Here is an 18890-nt window from a genome sequence, read left to right as displayed (position 1 = left end):
AAGGTTAGCAGGACTGTTAGGTGTGGGAAATGTAGGGAACTTGGTCATAATAAGCTGTCTTGTAAGAATGGAGAAGGTCCAAGTGACCCTGTAACGCCCGTAGATCCGGGCTAGTCAATTTAGAGATAATAGGGGTCGAAAATGACTTTTTGACAAAATATTATTTAGAATAAATAATTTGAACCAAGTTGTAGTATATGTCACAAGATTTCCGTACATATAAAGAACGCCGAAATCCGAGTTATAACAAAGAAGTTATGACCCGTCGAAGTTTCGCGACGGAACCGACACGGCACCGGGAAGCGTAAAAAGTGAATTTACAACAGAGCGATATTTAGCCTTAGTGATCTAAACGAAAGTCATAGAATATGTTAAACCGAGAAAATCCATAAAAAGAACGCCCAAATCTGACTTCGTATAAAGAAGTTATGATTTTTCTAAGATTCGGCTTAGCAGTGTACAGCCCGAAACTTGAATTTTAGTTCGAGCGGTTTTTGGCTTATGCGACCTAAATGAGAGTTGAAGATCTCATTAATAGGAACTCAACGGTAAAAAGACAGACAAAAACAGAGTCCGTATGAAGGAGTTACAGATTCTTCGCGGTCATTTAACAGTTTAAACGCCTCGTACTGTTAAATTTAAGATCGGTCAAGAATTAGCCGACGGAGTCAAAATGAAAGTTGTAGATATTATTTTTACCTACGCGTGGATATAAAGAACGTCAAAAACGGAGGTCGTATGTGAAAGTTACAAATTTTAGAAGTCGGAAGTGTGCTGTGCCAAAATGGTTGATGTGGCACAATCTTGGCCATTGCTTTCTCCCCAAGTCTTGCCACTAGATGGTGACATGTGGCACCAACTTCAGCCATTTTCACCCTATAAATACCACCTCTCCCCCCCTCATTTTCTTCACACCTTTCCCATTCTTTCTTCTCTTTACTCTCTCTCTAAAACCTCTCTCTAGCCCCGAAATCCCCCGAAAAGTCTAGGGAACCTCCCTAGCACGAGGCGGAAGCCCCGGAGTGCTCGACGGCTCCGAGAAGAAGAGATTTCCGGCTCGGAAACGCTGCTCCAAGCAAAGCCTGGTTTTCTATAAAACCCGCTGTAAGTGAGCTACGCCTACGCTATTTTTAATATAGTTTTTATTTAATTATATTAACGTTATTAAGAACATATAATAAATACTTGGGCTATTATTATGGGTTATATAATTTTTTTAACGCTTATATAATAGTAATAATAGCTAGACTATTAATTAGTCTCGGCGAATAATAGACTAAAATCTATTGGTGATAATACTAGGTTTCGTCGAAGGAAATTATTTTAAAGTAAACGAAGCGCTGTCCGAGTACCGAGTCACCACCTTCTCAGGTGAGTGCATGGTCCCTTTCATCTTACACATAGATATGAAGTATTTATTATATAATTTACGTGTTGTGAGTGCATAGTCTCTTTCATCTTACACTTAGATATGAAGTATTTTAATATAAATTACGTGCTATGTGTACATATTGTCTGAATACTTGCTGTCTATGCTGAGTAAAAGATTTTTATACATGTTTTAAATGATTTAAACTGTATACGTATTTTATATCTACAAAACGTGTTGGGAAAAACATGGGTAGATGAAATAGTTGTTTTGTGATAACACGATGGGAGACATCAGTGTTGTCAGTGATCCAGTCATCTAGTGGAGTATAGATGACGACTATGGACGATACTAGACGGTCCAGTGGAACGATAGCAGTTTCGTAACATGTAGGTATTTTTGAACTAGGTGCTCATTAGGTATTTTTGAACTGAGTGTGTTCACTACGTATCTTTGAACTGAGTGTGTTCACTAGGTATTTTGAACTAAGTGTGTTCACTAGTTACTTTTTAACTAAGTGTTTACAAGATGTTTCGGACTACGTGTTCACCAGATATATTCTATAAGCCTTGATAATGATGGACTTCGTGTCGATTCCTTAGGATGATCCTTAGGAATAAATAAACGAGGAATAGCGGGTTCTTAGGGTAGATCCTTCAGACTAAAGAAGATAATGGGGATGGGTAATTGGGTTGATTGTTTGATTGTTTAAACATAATAATTATATTATTGTGGGTTGAAAACCCTATGTACTCACCAGGTTTCCCAACCTGACCCACTCAGTTTATGTATATCATAGGTGATGAAATGAAGTGACATTACACTGAGAGATTTAAAGAGATGTAGATCACTAGTGTAAACAATTGTAAGTTCTGTTTATGCTTATGTTTATGTATTAACGATGACATCCCAAATGTTTTAAGATGAATAAAAATACGTTTCTTCGAAAATGTTTTAATAACGTATTTATCGTGTTTTTCTGGGAACAAATTCCGCAACCTTTTTATAAAATGAAGTACTCTGATTTTCATAAAGCATAAACAAAATCGGTCTTTTCTGGCCGTGATTTTGGGGATGTCACAGTTGGTATCAGAGCATTAGTTTAAGCGAACTAGGAATATGGATTTATTTCTAGACTTAAACTTAGGATGCTAAGCGATGATTGTGAGGTGTGAGCACTTGCTTAATTTAGGAATGATGCCTAAATTACTTTTATGTGCTAAATGATTTGTTATGCTATAGTTTGATCGGATCTATGGTCTGTTGCCGACCGGATCTGGAAACCTTATGTGTTTAGGATTCTAAACGTACGAATACGATATTAGAACTAGCATATAAACGTTTCGGAGCGATAAGGATGATTTAAACGTCAATCCTATGTAAGGGTCTAGATTCACCTTATTCGGTGTATAGATCAAGATGGCAAGGACCCGTAGCGGAAACGTGAATGCAAATGAGAATAGGAACCAACCCCCAGTGGTTCAGCAAATACCTGTTGTAGAAGAAGTTGCACCTGAGCCAGTCACCATGGCTGGAGTTCAAGCCATGATTCGGGTTATGCTAGCTGAACAAAGGGAAGAAATGAGGCGGATGTTGAATAGGGACGAACCAACTATGCCCACTGAGCAACACGAGCTGATTCCCGAGCAATCGGAGGAAGGAAACTACAGCCGCCAAGTGAGTCAAGTGGGGACTCAAGGTGATCAAAGGGATGGCCCGGAGAGGAGAAACGACAAGGATGGGCGAATGTACAAAAATTTCTTAGGTGCGAAACCACCAAGTCTCTCAGGAAGCCCAAAGCCTGTTGAGATTATGGATTGGATCTCCGAGATGGAGATGGTGTTTGAGAGCTGTGACTGTAGCGAGAAACAGAAGACCATCTTCGCTGTAAGACAACTAAAAACTGGAGTTTTGAGCTGGTGGAAGCTATTGGCAGATACGATGCCACGAGGAGAAGCCTTAAGGATGTCATGGGAAGAGTTCTTGGAACAGTTGAAAATGCAGTACTGCTCAGAGATAGATCTGATAGACCTAAACAATGAGTTTCAGAACCTAAAGAAAGGGAAGATGAGTGTTGATGAGTATGCCACCGCATTCACCGAGAGGATGAAGCTATTCCCCTACTTGGTGCCTACTGAAATCTCCAAGATTGATAGGTTTGCTAACGGATTACCCACTGACTTTGGCCCAATGGTCAAAATGGCAACTACCTTGAAAACAGCTGTTAGGGCAGCTAAGAATGTAGAGGCCCAGATAAGGGAAAAGGGTCTAGAAAAAGATAAGGCAGGAGAGAAGCGGAAGTTTGAAGGATCTTCAAGGTCCAACCAGGAGAGAAAATTCTCGAAGCCTGGAGGAGGAGGTGAAGCAAGATGGTGTGATAAATGCAAGAAGAAACACTTTGGAAAATGCGGCGAAGAGGTGACATGTTTCAAGTGTGGAAAATCTGGGCATTACGCCAATGAGTGTACATCCAACAAGAGGTTGTGTTATGATTGTAAAGAAGGGGGGCATATTTCAAGGAATTGCCCAAAGAAAAATAAAGTAGCAAGACCAGAAACGCCACCGAGGCCAAGGGCATTCCACATGATCCTCGACGAAGCAGAAAACAATGCAAGGAACCAAGGATGAGGAATTCATACCCGAAGATCAAGCTATGAGGTAGCCAAAGAGATAGAACCATATGATGTAGCCTATTAGAGGCATAGTCTAGGGTGAACTTGAACACCTATGTAATAGTTTCAAGAAATAATAAAATCTTCGTTTTGTTACCTGGTGTGTTAAACTGTTATGTGATTTTCTTGAATGATGACTTGGAAAACTACGAGACAATACTTGGGACGAGTATGAGTACGTGTGAAAGGTAGTAGATGCATATACTACCGGAAGCACAGGACTCACGCTTGGATCAGGGAAAGTCACAAGGTTACCAAGAAGCTAGTAATTGATTTCGTTTTATTCAAGTATGCCATTACCATTGTTTCGGTAATAACTAAGAAAATTGTTGTTATCCCGACCCTAGTGGTCATATCACATTGAGTCCGACTACGATGAGTAGGTTACGTGGTTCAGAGAACCAAGTTTGATGTAGTGTCCGACTTAAACCAAACGATTGAAATCAAAGCGATCAATAGAAGTATCGCGCTCGTTGTTAAAAAAAGTTGGTAGCTAGAAATTCTACATGTTAAAATGTGATTATATCACATTAGACCATGAAGGAAGACATATTTCATTCCGGAATTTGACTCTAAGAGACCTGAGTCTACGCGTTGTTACGTACGATAATAGGTCATTAGAATATGACACCTCGATCAATTGTAGAAATCAAATTAACTTATCCTAAGAAGAAGAAGGTGTCTCTGATAAAGAATGAGCTTGTGACATGAAGTTCATGATTGAAAGTCTAACGAGCAGGTGCAAGACTAAGCACCACCTGCAATCAAGGAGTCCAAGAGTTAGATACCCGTTCGAAGCAACATAGAAGTTACAGTTATTACCTAGGATGAAGAGATAATGTATGGAGTCATTACACTGCCCTGTTTCGTTGATGATTCCGGGACGTAATCATCCTAAGGGGGAGATAATTGTAACGCCCGTAGATCCGGGCTAGTCAATTTAGAGATAATAGGGGTCGAAAATGACTTTTTGACAAAATATTATTTAGAATAAATAATTTGAACCAAGTTGTAGTATATGTCACAAGATTTCCGTACATATAAAGAACGCCGAAATCCGAGTTATAACAAAGAAGTTATGACCCGTCGAAGTTTCGCGACGGAACCGGCACGGCACCGGGAAGCGTAAAAAGTGAATTTACAACAGAGCGATATTTAGCCTTAGTGATCTAAACGAAAGTCATAGAATATGTTAAACCGAGAAAATCCATAAAAAGAACGCCCAAATCTGACTTCGTATAAAGAAGTTATGATTTTTCTAAGATTCGGCTTAGCAGTGTACAGCCCGAAACTTGAATTTTAGTTCGAGCGGTTTTTGGCTTATGCGACCTAAATGAGAGTTGAAGATCTCATTAATAGGAACTCAACGGTAAAAAGACAGACAAAAACAGAGTCCGTATGAAGGAGTTACAGATTCTTCGCGGTCATTTAACAGTTTAAACGCCTCGTACTGTTAAATTTAAGATCGGTCAAGAATTAGCCGACGGAGTCAAAATGAAAGTTGTAGATATTATTTTTACCTACGCGTGGATATAAAGAACGTCAAAAACGGAGGTCGTATGTGAAAGTTACAAATTTTAGAAGTCGGAAGTGTGCTGTGCCAAAATGGTTGATGTGGCACAATCTTGGCCATTGCTTTCTCCCCAAGTCTTGCCACTAGATGGTGACATGTGGCACCAACTTCAGCCATTTTCACCCTATAAATACCACCTCTCCCCCCCTCATTTTCTTCACACCTTTCCCATTCTTTCTTCTCTTTACTCTCTCTCTAAAACCTCTCTCTAGCCCCGAAATCCCCCGAAAAGTCTAGGGAACCTCCCTAGCACGAGGCGGAAGCCCCGGAGTGCTCGACGGCTCCGAGAAGAAGAGATTTCCGGCTCGGAAACGCTGCTCCAAGCAAAGCCTGGTTTTCTATAAAACCCGCTGTAAGTGAGCTACGCCTACGCTATTTTTAATATAGTTTTTATTTAATTATATTAACGTTATTAAGAACATATAATAAATACTTGGGCTATTATTATGGGTTATATAATTTTTTTAACGCTTATATAATAGTAATAATAGCTAGACTATTAATTAGTCTCGGCGAATAATAGACTAAAATCTATTGGTGATAATACTAGGTTTCGTCGAAGGAAATTATTTTAAAGTAAACGAAGCGCTGTCCGAGTACCGAGTCACCACCTTCTCAGGTGAGTGCATGGTCCCTTTCATCTTACACATAGATATGAAGTATTTATTATATAATTTACGTGTTGTGAGTGCATAGTCTCTTTCATCTTACACTTAGATATGAAGTATTTTAATATAAATTACGTGCTATGTGTACATATTGTCTGAATACTTGCTGTCTATGCTGAGTAAAAGATTTTTATACATGTTTTAAATGATTTAAACTGTATACGTATTTTATATCTACAAAACGTGTTGGGAAAAACATGGGTAGATGAAATAGTTGTTTTGTGATAACACGATGGGAGACATCAGTGTTGTCAGTGATCCAGTCATCTAGTGGAGTATAGATGACGACTATGGACGATACTAGACGGTCCAGTGGAACGATAGCAGTTTCGTAACATGTAGGTATTTTTGAACTAGGTGCTCATTAGGTATTTTTGAACTGAGTGTGTTCACTACGTATCTTTGAACTGAGTGTGTTCACTAGGTATTTTGAACTAAGTGTGTTCACTAGTTACTTTTTAACTAAGTGTTTACAAGATGTTTCGGACTACGTGTTCACCAGATATATTCTATAAGCCTTGATAATGATGGACTTCGTGTCGATTCCTTAGGATGATCCTTAGGAATAAATAAACGAGGAATAGCGGGTTCTTAGGGTAGATCCTTCAGACTAAAGAAGATAATGGGGATGGGTAATTGGGTTGATTGTTTGATTGTTTAAACATAATAATTATATTATTGTGGGTTGAAAACCCTATGTACTCACCAGGTTTCCCAACCTGACCCACTCAGTTTATGTATATCATAGGTGATGAAATGAAGTGACATTACACTGAGAGATTTAAAGAGATGTAGATCACTAGTGTAAACAATTGTAAGTTCTGTTTATGCTTATGTTTCTGTATTAACGATGACATCCCAAACGTTTTAAGATGAATAAAAATACGTTTCTTCGAAAATGTTTTAATAACGTATTTATCGTGTTTTTCTGGGAACAAATTCCGCAACCTTTTTATAAAATGAAGTACTCTGATTTTCATAAAGCATAAACAAAATCGGTCTTTTCTGGCCGTGATTTTGGGGATGTCACAGACCCTGTCCCTAAAAGGAAAAATGGTAGACAAAAGGGAGATGAGGGATGGAATTTAGCTGTGAACATTGTAAAGACACCAAGGAAAGTAGATAAGGGAAAGAAGAAAGTTGTTGAGGGAACATCAAAAGAAGTAAATGAGGGACAAAATAAAGTTGTTGATCATACATTAAAAGAAGCAAGTGAGGGAAAGATGAAAGCTGCTGAGGGCACATCAAAAGAAGCAGGTAAGATGATAAATGTTGATCAGTCAATTTCTCCTTTGAAGAGAATGAAGATGATGGCAAGGAGGGGAGGTAAGATCAAATATGTAGGGAGAATAGGGGTTGTGCATGGTAGTATAAGTCAAAATGTGGTAGGTTTTGATGAAGTTGTACTTACCTGCAATGAAAAGCTCGACCATGAAGATTTTGAAACTATTAAAGATCTGCAGGCATCTGGATATGATCATGGGGAAATTGTTGAAGCTTTTAATACGGTGTGTAGTTATAAATTTAATTATTAACACAATTTTCTTGAACATTATGTGATAATATGTTTATGTTAATTTCTTATTCACAGTTGACAAAAGAGAGGAATGAGATGTTGGTTGAGAGTATAGTTGATGAAGAGACCAGTCAAGAAACACAAGATCCGTTGGTAAGAAAAAGGAAGCCCTCAGAAAGAATTATCAAGATTAAGTTAAGAAAAGAAATACATGATCCAGATGGAGGTGGTTCAACAACTGAGAAATCACTTACATTGGACTGATGTTGTTATGGGCGGGGGGTTAATTGGGCATAAATCTTTTGATAGCCCTTTTTTGTGAAAGCATCTTTTGGTAACAAGCTTCCAATTTGTTGACAACATGTTATCTTTTGACTGTAAATTGTAGTAACATTATCATTTTGGGAAATCATATTTTGGCTTGTAAACATTGTTGTAAAATTGGAAGTTTGGTTCTGATTGTTACCCTCCATGTATGTATTTGGCTATTATGTTTATAAAGATTGTGGTTTGTAGTAAGTTCAAATTTCTATGTCAGTTTGTAATGGATAGTAAATTGTCAATTTCTGGTTAATGCTTTTCATATTAATTGTCCCGTAAGACTATGTATTACAAGGGTATCCATATTACAACCATCAAAATGTTTTCAGATGCTATTACAACTGTGCCAAAATACGCATCTAATACAATTTCACCTAACCAATAACTTCACAAAAGACTAAACTTAACTTCCTAACTTCTTATAATCTCACCAGCAATACAGTCCCTGTTACCAACATCACTACAAATAGCATGACCATGATGAACATAAGCTTCATCATCAACATCAACCTCCTATTTTGATCCACATTCACCTGTTCCAACTGAGCATTACCATCAGCCATACCAACCAAAGCTAAATGCATTTGGTACATGAGGTTTTTGTAATCTTCACTAGGCAAAGGTGGGTCCAACCACATGAAGAACTTACAATACCTGGAAGGATCCTGCACATTTTTATGACAGATTTGCCCTTAGTCCCATAACAAAACTTTATACTGGATCAAAGAGTGAAGAACATACCTTGTAGTTGGTGCATCCCCTAAATTTTCTTCCAGGATTCTTGTCCGTCCACGAAATTGAGAAGCTAGCCTCAACACCACAACGACACAAAACCATGGGGTTGTTTCTGTTCCTGAAATTGACATTAACATTTTGAAATCCTGAAGTCATTGACCCTGTAGACCCTGTAGATGAACTAGCCATGAAGAAGTTGATGTGTGGAAGAAGAAGTCGGAGAATGTAGAAGTAGGAGGTGGAAGATGGGTTTCTAACGGTAAAACCCTTATTTGTAAAGGGGTAACCGGCTGAAACCGGGGAAACCGGCTAACAGGGTTTGAGGCAAAAGTCAACACATACATAATGGCTAATTAGACATAAAAAAAATCCATTTAGGGCTAATTTAGAATTGGGATGTAAATCTTATGGCTTTTATGCTATTAACCCTTAAAAGATATATATGAATAACCGGCGTGAACCAAAAAAATGAAATTAAGAAGTTGTATAAAAATAATGAGGTACAAATTAAAATAAAGAAACCATATACAGGGTAAAATCGTAAAAAAAAAAATCACAATCAAAGAGTTTTTTTTTTTTTTTTTTTTTTTTTGAATTTCACTTTAAGGAAAGCTGAAAACCGGTAATTAAAGGAGTTGAATGAAACTTAGGGCTACAAACAAACCGAACAAACACGAACAAGGACTTGTTCATGTTCGTTCGTTAAGTTAGCCAAACAAATGAACGAACATGAATAGATACACGAACAAGTTTTCTTGTTCATATTCGTTCTTTTAACAAATTACCTTGTTTATTTTCGTTCGTTTATATTTGTGAATATGTTAAATGAACATAAACGGACATAGATAAAAAAAAACACAATTGTATATATATGAACATAAACGAACATATACTATAGTAATATAATAGAAAACAATCGAACATATATCAATATAAATAAATTTAAACGAACGAACATAAAAGAAAGTAAACGAACAATATAAAAGAATGTTCACGGACATAAATCAACGAACGAGACCATTGTTCATGTTCGTTTAACTAAACAAACGAGAAATTGTGTTCATATTAATTCATTTATTAAACAAACTTTCGACCGAACAATTCACAAATGATTTGTTGAATGTTCATTTCGTTTACCTCCGTAGGAAATTATATGGTAATTAAAAAAAAAAACAAACAAACAAAATAAATCTTTAAAATGTTTCAAATTTAAATATCTTGGTGACAATATTTCTAAATAAAAATCAAATATTATTATTATACAAAAAAAAATAAAAAAATAAAAAAATAAATTAAATTCGTGTGCATCAAAATTCCTTACTCCTTTCCTTTTTCACATATGGGCGCCAAATTGGTACGAAAACATTACGTTAATGCCTAAGAAACCGACCTCTGTGTAACCACCCTCTATTCCATCCTGTCAAAGCAAACATCTCTGAGTCGCAAACTGATTCACTCTCCGGCATGAGAACTCGCTTTCTTACCGACTTTTTCAACTCCTCCGCCACTTCTCAATCCTTACAAACCCTAGATTTCCTCCGATTTCCACCTCCTCAGCTCCCTTCACCCGAACTTTTCAACTTTGACAATCTCTCCTATTTCGATCAAGTCACCTCTGTTAACATCTCTCCTGAAATCGAGAGATTTTCCGTCAATGAATCTCTTAGTAAATTCTTCTCCGACGTCCTTCCTCAATACATCAATTCCGATATCGATCAGCAAACTGCAAGGGCTGTAACATCAGAGGTAACGACCGGGTAGCTTTAAGTCACTTTGTTTGATCATCCATTATTAGTTCGTTGCTCGCAATGCGTCTATGAGCACCATATTAACTTCTGCTGAAGTTAACTTGCATCTATTGGTGGAACATTTGTTATTCAGACTGAAATTGTTTTATGGATTCTGGAATACACCTATTCGTGATGTTGATTTCAAACTAATTATTACGAAGGTCGTTTGCTGTGATATCTGGTATAACTGCAAGACGGAATCCAGATTTTGACTTTAAGTTAGTTATTAACAAGGTCATTTTCTATGGATTATGGTATAACTGCATGCAGGATTCCGTTTTGCAAGTCTACTATTTGAATTTAGGAATTCCTAATTAAATAGTATTAATGTGAATTCTGATGTAAAAAACTTTAACCTTTGCCATTCATAGAGCTAGTGGCTTTCAGTATCTTTGTGTTATAAGTTTTATTAGCTGATACTATTACAATTCACAGCTACACTGGATGTTATAAGATTGAAATTGCCAAACAGGTTTAAAATGTATTATCCGATACTATCACAACTACGAGTCTCTTATTTTAAAGTTTCTAAACTAATTATATGAAGAGAAATATGAGAAATATCATTGCATTATATGATATGCCATAGAGCATAGGTTACATACACTGGAATCGGAATACAACACATTTGGATTCAGTTTCAGATATGGACATCTTGTTCTTCATGATTGCTAAGTTTTGCATTGAAAACTTCAGTTGTTGTATTTCTTTAGTTTACATTTCTTTTTGAGTTTTATGTGATGGGAATAACTACGTGAATCAGTGATATTCGTGCTGGAAAAGCGTGAGAAACCAAAATTCCCAATAGCTTTGAAAGATTTTAATATCTTATCATTCATTTCACATTATTTTATTTGGGCTAAGCCTTTTCACTCATTGTATATGCTTCTGCAGGAGAAAATTGATGGCTGTTTAGATGGTGCTTCTAACACCATCTCTACATTAATTGAATTTGAAACTCCAGAACTTCAATTATCTTTGGTAAGAAACTTTCTCCAATCACAATTAACTTGTGTTCCAACCACTTAAGGATGGAACTAGTGTTGTACATGTAACTATATATCTTATTCTCAGCATAAGTCTGTACTCTGTCACCTGCAGAAAGATTCTTGTGTTTTGCATGATGAGAAGATGCAGCTTTTCTTTGAAATTGCAGATGAAGAAGTTAATCTGGTACAAAATTTACTATAATATTCTTCGTGTTGAAACTTTAAAGCCACTTTCTTAAGGATATTCATTTTTTTTACAGGATCTGCTTGATTTTTCACATGAGGTGCAAAAACTTCTGGATATACAGAAATCAATTTTCCATATAGAAGATTATCATCTAGAGTTCCAGGAAGATCATAAGTCTGATATCTTTGACAATGGCAGTTTGATTGAGGGCCAAATATATTCCACTCTTAGAACATTTCCTCTATTGGAAATAGACGAGACAAGTCTGGGAATTAACAGCAATATATCTGAAGACAAACATATCATATTTGAAAGCAATGAACCCCAACAATGGATCCAAAAAGATGAATTGGCGTTTGATGACAATGATCATTTTCTTTCTACAGAATTCAATTTATTGGAACATCTTTTAAACCACCCTCCAGTTCCATGTCATCAATTTGAGGTATCATGTGTGAAGTTTGATCCAGAGTACATCATAAATGCCATTGACCATGGATATTCCTCTTTAACATTGACCCCACTTGTATTTGAGCCACTCAAATTCTTTGATACAAATACTTCCCATTTTTCTCAAGTGTTTTCTAACACTGAAGTTATAAATGAAATAGAACATTGTGAACAGATGTTTGGGGACACAACCTTGATCACTTTCAATGGCTTAATTGTCGAACATGAACTTACTCTGAGAGACGATTCATTCAAATCCCTACCTGTTCCTATTTTTTCTGATCATGAAAAGATTCTTTCAGTACAAGAAATCGTTGAGGAAATATTTCTGAAGTTGAAGCTGCAACCTTCCTCTAGTTCAGATGATATATATTTGGATTGGCATTTATTAGAGGAAGATATTTCCAATTCCAGTCATAATATATCCACTTCCTTGAAAATGTTTGAGGATATAGACACTTACAGTGTGGATGCAAACATGAAATCATGTAACATTCAGATCCCGATTTTGGAGTTTGTTTTATTTGATGAATGTTCAAATGAGCAAAAATGTAAAGAGAACATTGAGGTGCTGAAAATACAAATGAGTGGAAATTCGATGGATTCAATTCCTCATGATGGAATTGCTTCAAGTAAGTTAAATGATATAAGCAAGAAGATGGAAATTGGAGAAGCTTTAGTTGACAATAAGGTGAACAAGGATCCTCAGTTTGTTGAATCAATGTCAGAGTTTAATGATCTAGACTTCTTCTTAAACTCCTTAGAGGATACTTTTGTCAAAAAACAGAAAAAAACAACAGATAAGAAACCTGAAATGGATCATGCCCTTCCTGTGGTTTCATCTAAGAGTCTACTCGAGACACATGATACCACCAAAATACCGGAATTACCCTCAGCTATGGAATCAAAGAAAATCAACACAAACACGTGTTCGTTACCTGATGCCATTATAATTGTGAACACCCAAAATGTTGATACAGAAATGATAATTTCAAGAAGATCCACATACCAAAAAATCCTTGCAATGGAGAAACAAGGAGTACAAGTTGTTGAAAGGGATTTAAATCTACCAGTTGATGTTATAATTAGTGCTGCAGTTTGTTTAGTGTGGTATGACATCAAAAACATTAGAACAAAGACATCTTCAGATAGTGAATGTTCTTCATGTGTTGAAAATATTGCAGCAAATGTTTTGACATCAATTAGTTTCGCTTTCAGTGGCTGCATTCTGGTAAGTATCATATGATATCAACCTCAAACTCAAAAGTCAAAATCACATTCATTTATTAATTTAAATTGACGTTTTTGAAAAATAATTTTTTTTTTATAGATATTTGAAGGAGAAGTTGGTTTCCTTGGTGGTATAATGGAATCATCAGCTGAATTATATGTAGCTGCAGCAAGTCTAGGAATTGACTTACAACTCTTTTGTTCATATTCATGTGATACAACTGATGAGATAATAGTCAACTGTATTTCACATGCTGTAAAGTCAACTAAAGGTCTATATCCCAAAATGCCTGAATCAGAAACATTAGCTGAATCATTTCTATCCAGATTCCCTTCGGTTAATCCCCTCTCAGCTCATGCAATACTCTCATCAGTCGGATCACTCATTCAGTTTCTTGAAATGCCACATCAGCAAAGGGTTTGTGCTGTAAAAAAATACCTTGTTCCTGAATCAAGCATCATATTGTTCACTGCTTTGTGTAAATATGGAGAAAGAGAAGATTCTAAATCAGGAATGACAGATTGCTGTTCTTCAGTTTCTTCTGGACATGATTCTGGACATTGTTGTCCTAAAATTGACCATGAGTCAAAGAAAAGAAAGTACATTGACATGCCCATGGATTACTCATTTAATGATGTTACGTGGGATACTCCAAAAATCAACATGGACTTTGATGAGATGTATTTTGGTGAAAAACAGAGATCTAAAGGTCTGCAAGAAGGGTATAAAGGTCAAGTTATTGACATTAGTGATGATGACATGGCAGGTGAGGACTTCACCTTTGGGCACACTATATCTTTTCCAACAAGAAGTGCTCCAGACAATTATGGAACTAGAAAAAATGATTGGTGGAGTCTTCCTAGTTTTCCTACAGCTGCTGAGATTACACTGAATTCACAAACAGATTTAAAAGCTTCCTCAATAGTGAATTCTCCAATGAATTTTTGTAAAGAGAAGGGAGAATGTAAGAATGATGAGACACCATTATCAAAAGCTATTTCATCAGCTCAACCACAGAAAGGGTCACCATGGACTATAGATTTTTTAAACAGAATTAAGGAAAAGAGCAGGATTCGTCAGCAATCTCTTCCATTAATTTCATCTGCTCCTTGTTTTGGACACTCAGGGAATTCATCAAAGTTTAGAAAGAGAAAAAGTCCATCTATACTTGACTTTTATAGGTACAAAAGCAACAGCAACAGCAAAAGCAACATGCAAAACATGGAACACAAACAAAAGGGAACAATTCAATTATCAAATTCATCAAAACCTGTAAAGTCATCATCACCTTCACTGCCACAAACATGGACACCAATTGACAAGAGAGCAAAAAGGGTTTGTTATTTTTATTCATACTTCTAATATTCTAATATTCATACTTCTAATGCGTATAAATCTTAACATGAAATTCTTTTACTTTGTTACAGAAGCTAACTTTTGCTACAGATGGAATCAAGGGCCAAAGCAAGCTAATTTGGAGTGATAAGACTGATCAAACTCTGAAAAGAAGATTGTAATGTTGAGGTAAAAGTAAAACCCCACAGAGTATGTTACAGTTATTATTATTATCTACTGTAGTCCTATTTCTTCTTACCATTTCGAATATTTCTCAAAGTCATTACCAGTTGTTGTCTTTCACCTTCCACCTCAGCAAATCTAAGACTTATTTCTGTATATTTTTCCTGCATCTCTTTCAGCTCACTTTCCATATGTTTGTTCTTTTCATCCAATGATGATATTTCACTTAATAATTTGTTCACCTTCTGCTCATCATGTTTGCTAGTGCTCACATCACAATCTACTTTACTTTCCTGTAAATTAGTCATCTGATGAGTTATTGACCTTTTATCGTGCTATTCAAGTAGATTTTAGAGTAAATTACAAAAATGCCCCCCTGAACTTTCTGATTTTTGAGTTATTGACCTTTTATTGTGCTATTCAAGTAGATTTTTGAGTAAATTACAAAAATGGTCCCCGAGCTTTCTGATTTTCTACCATGTAGTCCAAAAATGAAATCTTCTTCACTTTTGGTCCTTATTACAAGGTTTCATATCGATTTTGGTCCTTGGAATCTTGTAATAAGGACCAATATGTGAAGTCCCAAGGACCAAAACTGGACAATGCTTCAATTGTGGATTGAACATGGTAAAAATCAGAAAGCACAAGGACCATTTTTGTAATTTATTCTTGAACATCCATAATCATTGACCTCTTCAATAGTTTTTTTTTTATTCAATTTAACTAATTTATCTTCATGTATGTGAAATGTTTTAGAAAACCTGCTTATCTAAAGATAAATCTAGAGTCCACATTGAACATTGTTATAAATAAAAGATAAAATTATTACGTATATATTTATTAAAATAAAAAAGAAAAAAAAATGTTATATCATTGTTACGAATTTAATTTGCAATATTTACCTGGAATAGTTTCAGATGTTTTGGCTGATCTTCCTTCTTCCTTAAGTTATGCTCTAATTTAGAAACTTCTTTCCTTAAGTTGACTTTCTCTGACTCAATTCCCAATAATCTTTTTTGCAACTCATTGTAATCATCTCTTAGCATTTTAAGTTCTGATTGCAAAGTTCTAATCATAACATTCTTTTCACTCATCAAACTTGTCCAATTTGTCGACTCCTTCTGTAGTTTTTCTGTTTCCATCTTTAAAGACCCAAATTCCATCACCATTACTTCTCTTTCTCCAACTTTTTCAAGCTCTAATAACATTTCCTTAATCTGTTCTTCTTGCATATTCATTTGATCACAAAGCTTCTCTACTTCTTTCTTGTGTGTACTTTTCATCAACGAAAGCTCTACATTTGAGTTCTCAACTGCTTCTTGCATTTCTCTCATCTGTTGCTTCAAACTTTGATTTTCTAACCTTGCGTTTCTCAAATCCTCATCTGTTTCTAATTTGGATTTCATCAAATCTTCCACATCATCTTCAAAATCACGCCCTTGTTTCTCCAATTCTTTCTCTAATCCCTTAATATGCGTTTCATATTCACTAATCGTATCAAAAGATTGTGAAATTTCCAAAGCTTGATTCATAACCTTTTCCTCTAATCTCTTCACTTGGATTTCATACTGTTTAACCATGGTTAACGAATTTGAATATTCATTCTCCACATTCTCTAATTTCAAAGACATGTCTTCATTCTCTTGTAATAAAAACTTGTAATCGAGGGTAATATCGTCAACATGAACCTTCAACCCCTCTTTCTCCCTCTTTTCAACCTCTAGTTCACCATACAACTCCTTCATTGTAGCAATATCTTTTTTCTTTTCCTCTTCAAGTGCTTCTTTCTCCTCCTGAAGTTCAGTTACTTTCTTCAACAGATCTTGTCCTCGTTTATTCTCTTTAAGTATTTGCTTACGAAGAGATTCCAACTCCAAATCTGACATTTCCACTTGCCTTTCCAACCTTGAAACATTACTTTTCAAAACTTCAACTGCATTTCTTGATGCTTCAGCATAAAGTCTCTGATCCTCATTGTTTTGAATTTGATTGTTGTGCTCTGGGCTGTTTATTAAATCAGCCATACTTCTATCTGAAAGTGAACCCATTGACCAATCTGTGCTTGATCTTTGTTTTTGATGCTTTTCAACCTTCTTATTCACAGGTTTTGAGTTCCTTGAAACAGTTGTATCCTGATTAACATTAAAAACAATCCATAAGAAAAATCCAGAATATTGTCTTTAGTAACTAACATATATTTATTATATAATGTAATTAATCTTACTTCAGCAAAATCAAGGATATTCCCGTTTTCACTGCTATCACTTAATTGATTCTTCAATCTGAGTGATTCAGACCTCAGAGACTCATTCTCTTCAGACTCCCTGAAACTACCCCCAAAAAGTCGATGAATATTTTTACACTGATTCATGTTAAAAAAAAAATTTTAAATTGATTATTAATTAATTACCTCTGTTCATCCGTTCGTTGCATCTTTTGGATGAACACCTATCCCATTTCACCATTTCATAAGTATCAGTAAACAAAATATCAACAACCTTTATATGTTATATATAAAAAAAACTTACATGTAAAATTGCACCAGACTCTGAAGCTGTTAAGGGGAGAGAAAGTTGTAAAGGTTCAGTTGCCTCTGCAAAATTAGCAAAATCAACCCCAACTTCTCCAATAAAACCTGATTTCGAAGATCCCTGTATGTGATAACCCAAAAACACATTACGACAGAAAATAAAATGATGCGAATTTTAATTTTTTTTAGTAGTTACTGTTTACCCACCGTTTGCACATTGAAGAAATAAATTTTCTCTTTATATGTTTCGGTTTTCTGATTCTTAACCAATTTAACCATCTCATAAATAGGATCTTCCCATGTACAAGTCCCTTCAACAACCGGAGCTTTCTCTAGTTTCGCTGTAGGCTTCCCAATATCCCCTGGGATCAAAGATATCATCAACCCTTTTCCTTTCACCTTTGGCACCTACAATCAAAAGGTAAACTTTCAAAACTCAAAACCATAATCACATTACAGTAACTAAATACTAAAAACTAAAAAACTAAAAACATATAAGTATATATATACATTACCTGTGTTGCTTGAAATTGCAACTGGAACATGACTTTGATCTTGCTGTTTTGGGCCTTCCATCTTCCCGACTTGAACATATCTTTCTCACAGGTAAAATCACTCAATGCCTCTGTTTTCTGTTGTTTTTGTTGATTTGTTGAAATGTTTGTTGTTGTTGCATTATGTGTTGTGCTTTGTAGTCATGGCATAATGTACATAGCTGGCGTAGGTGGAAGAACAATAAATGATAGGGTAAGGTAAGAAGCCTTTTTCTTTATCACCATAAAAAAAAAAAGTTAAAAATAAATTATAATCCCAAATAAATCGATTAAAAAATGTACTTTAAGTAGACAACAAGGTAGGTAGCCATAGCCATACTATATACTAGAATATAGTATTGCTCGATGTCAGAGTAACGTTCGAATTCGAATCCTTCAAAACCCGATCCTCCATGGTTTCGGGTATTAAAAACGAAGGTATGATAATTGAAGTGGTATTTTAGGTTACTGAGGAAATATTCGAAATTAGGATATATGGAATTTAAGGAGTATTATTTGGGGGACCAAAAACAGCACCAAACTTGGGGTTCCAGCTATATGGATGCTTTTATGGAGGCAGTCCCATATACATTATTGAAACATATGAAGTGGATGATGCCCTATTATCATTGACTGACGTGTATAACTTCCAACCCTGTTATTCAATAAATGCGTCTACCCATGTGAGGCCCATGTGCGTTACAACGTCTATCATGGACTTAATTATCATCTTTAATCTCGCAACCTTTATTAAATCAAGGATTACTGCATACTAAAATACTATCACAATACTTAAAATATTTTATGA

General features: G+C 35.7%; 2 protein-coding genes across 4 annotated transcripts; one reads left to right on the top strand and one right to left on the bottom strand.

Annotated features, from left to right (window-relative positions):
• The first annotated feature begins 10207 nt into the window (after positions 1-10207).
• Positions 10208-15027, top strand: SHOC1 (shortage in chiasmata 1). The gene is made up of 8 exons (XM_078974716.1): positions 10208-10600; positions 10650-10825; positions 11080-11116; positions 11539-11625; positions 11719-11817; positions 11894-13501; positions 13601-14836; positions 14929-15027. Exons 1-8 carry the CDS (start codon positions 10319-10321, stop codon positions 15016-15018), a joined length of 3615 nt encoding a protein of 1204 aa, XP_078830842.1. The 5' UTR covers positions 10208-10318; the 3' UTR covers positions 15019-15027.
• LOC145014686 (uncharacterized) lies at positions 14753-18619 on the bottom strand. Of its 3 annotated transcripts, none has more exons than XM_078973119.1 (8): positions 18386-18619; positions 18065-18264; positions 17757-17957; positions 17548-17670; positions 17430-17467; positions 17244-17349; positions 15922-17151; positions 14753-15312 (listed from the first exon to the last, which is right to left on the bottom strand). In XM_078973119.1, exons 2-8 carry the CDS (start codon positions 18140-18142, stop codon positions 15082-15084), a joined length of 2007 nt encoding a protein of 668 aa, XP_078829245.1. In that variant the 5' UTR covers positions 18143-18264; positions 18386-18619; the 3' UTR covers positions 14753-15081. The 3 variants fall into 3 exon arrangements, with proteins under 3 accessions (XP_078829245.1, XP_078829247.1, XP_078829246.1); XM_078973121.1 differs by having other exon boundaries at positions 17244-17343; XM_078973120.1 differs by lacking the exon at positions 18386-18619 and having other exon boundaries at positions 18065-18343.
• Positions 18620-18890: the final 271 nt, after the last annotated feature.

This window comes from Lactuca saligna, chromosome 9 (genome assembly GCF_052625555.1).
Source record: "Lactuca saligna cultivar CGN05327 chromosome 9, ASM5262555v1, whole genome shotgun sequence".
In the NCBI taxonomy this organism is placed as follows: Eukaryota; Viridiplantae; Streptophyta; class Magnoliopsida; order Asterales; family Asteraceae; genus Lactuca; species Lactuca saligna.
Note: the sequence above shows the minus strand (reverse complement) of the source record. Positions and strands in the feature narration are given on the sequence as shown.

Bases quoted from the DNA above. Each gene is read 5' to 3' on its own strand.
- SHOC1 (XM_078974716.1), top strand. From the start codon at position 10,319: ATGAGAACTCGCTTTCTTACCGACTTTTTCAACTCCTCCGCCACTTCT. The intron at 11,117-11,538 runs GTTTAAAATGTA...ATGCTTCTGCAG, and splicing joins AGATTGAAATTGCCAAACAG to GAGAAAATTGATGGCTGTTT. The intron at 13,502-13,600 runs GTAAGTATCATA...TTTTTTTTATAG, and splicing joins CTTTCAGTGGCTGCATTCTG to ATATTTGAAGGAGAAGTTGG.
- LOC145014686 (XM_078973119.1), bottom strand. From the start codon at position 18,142: ATGTTCAAGTCGGGAAGATGGAAGGCCCAAAACAGCAAGATCAAAGTC. The intron at 17,671-17,756 runs GTGGGTAAACAG...TATCACATACAG, and splicing joins ATTTCTTCAATGTGCAAACG to GGATCTTCGAAATCAGGTTT. The intron at 17,152-17,243 runs GTAAGATTAATT...AATGTTAATCAG, and splicing joins ATATCCTTGATTTTGCTGAA to GATACAACTGTTTCAAGGAA.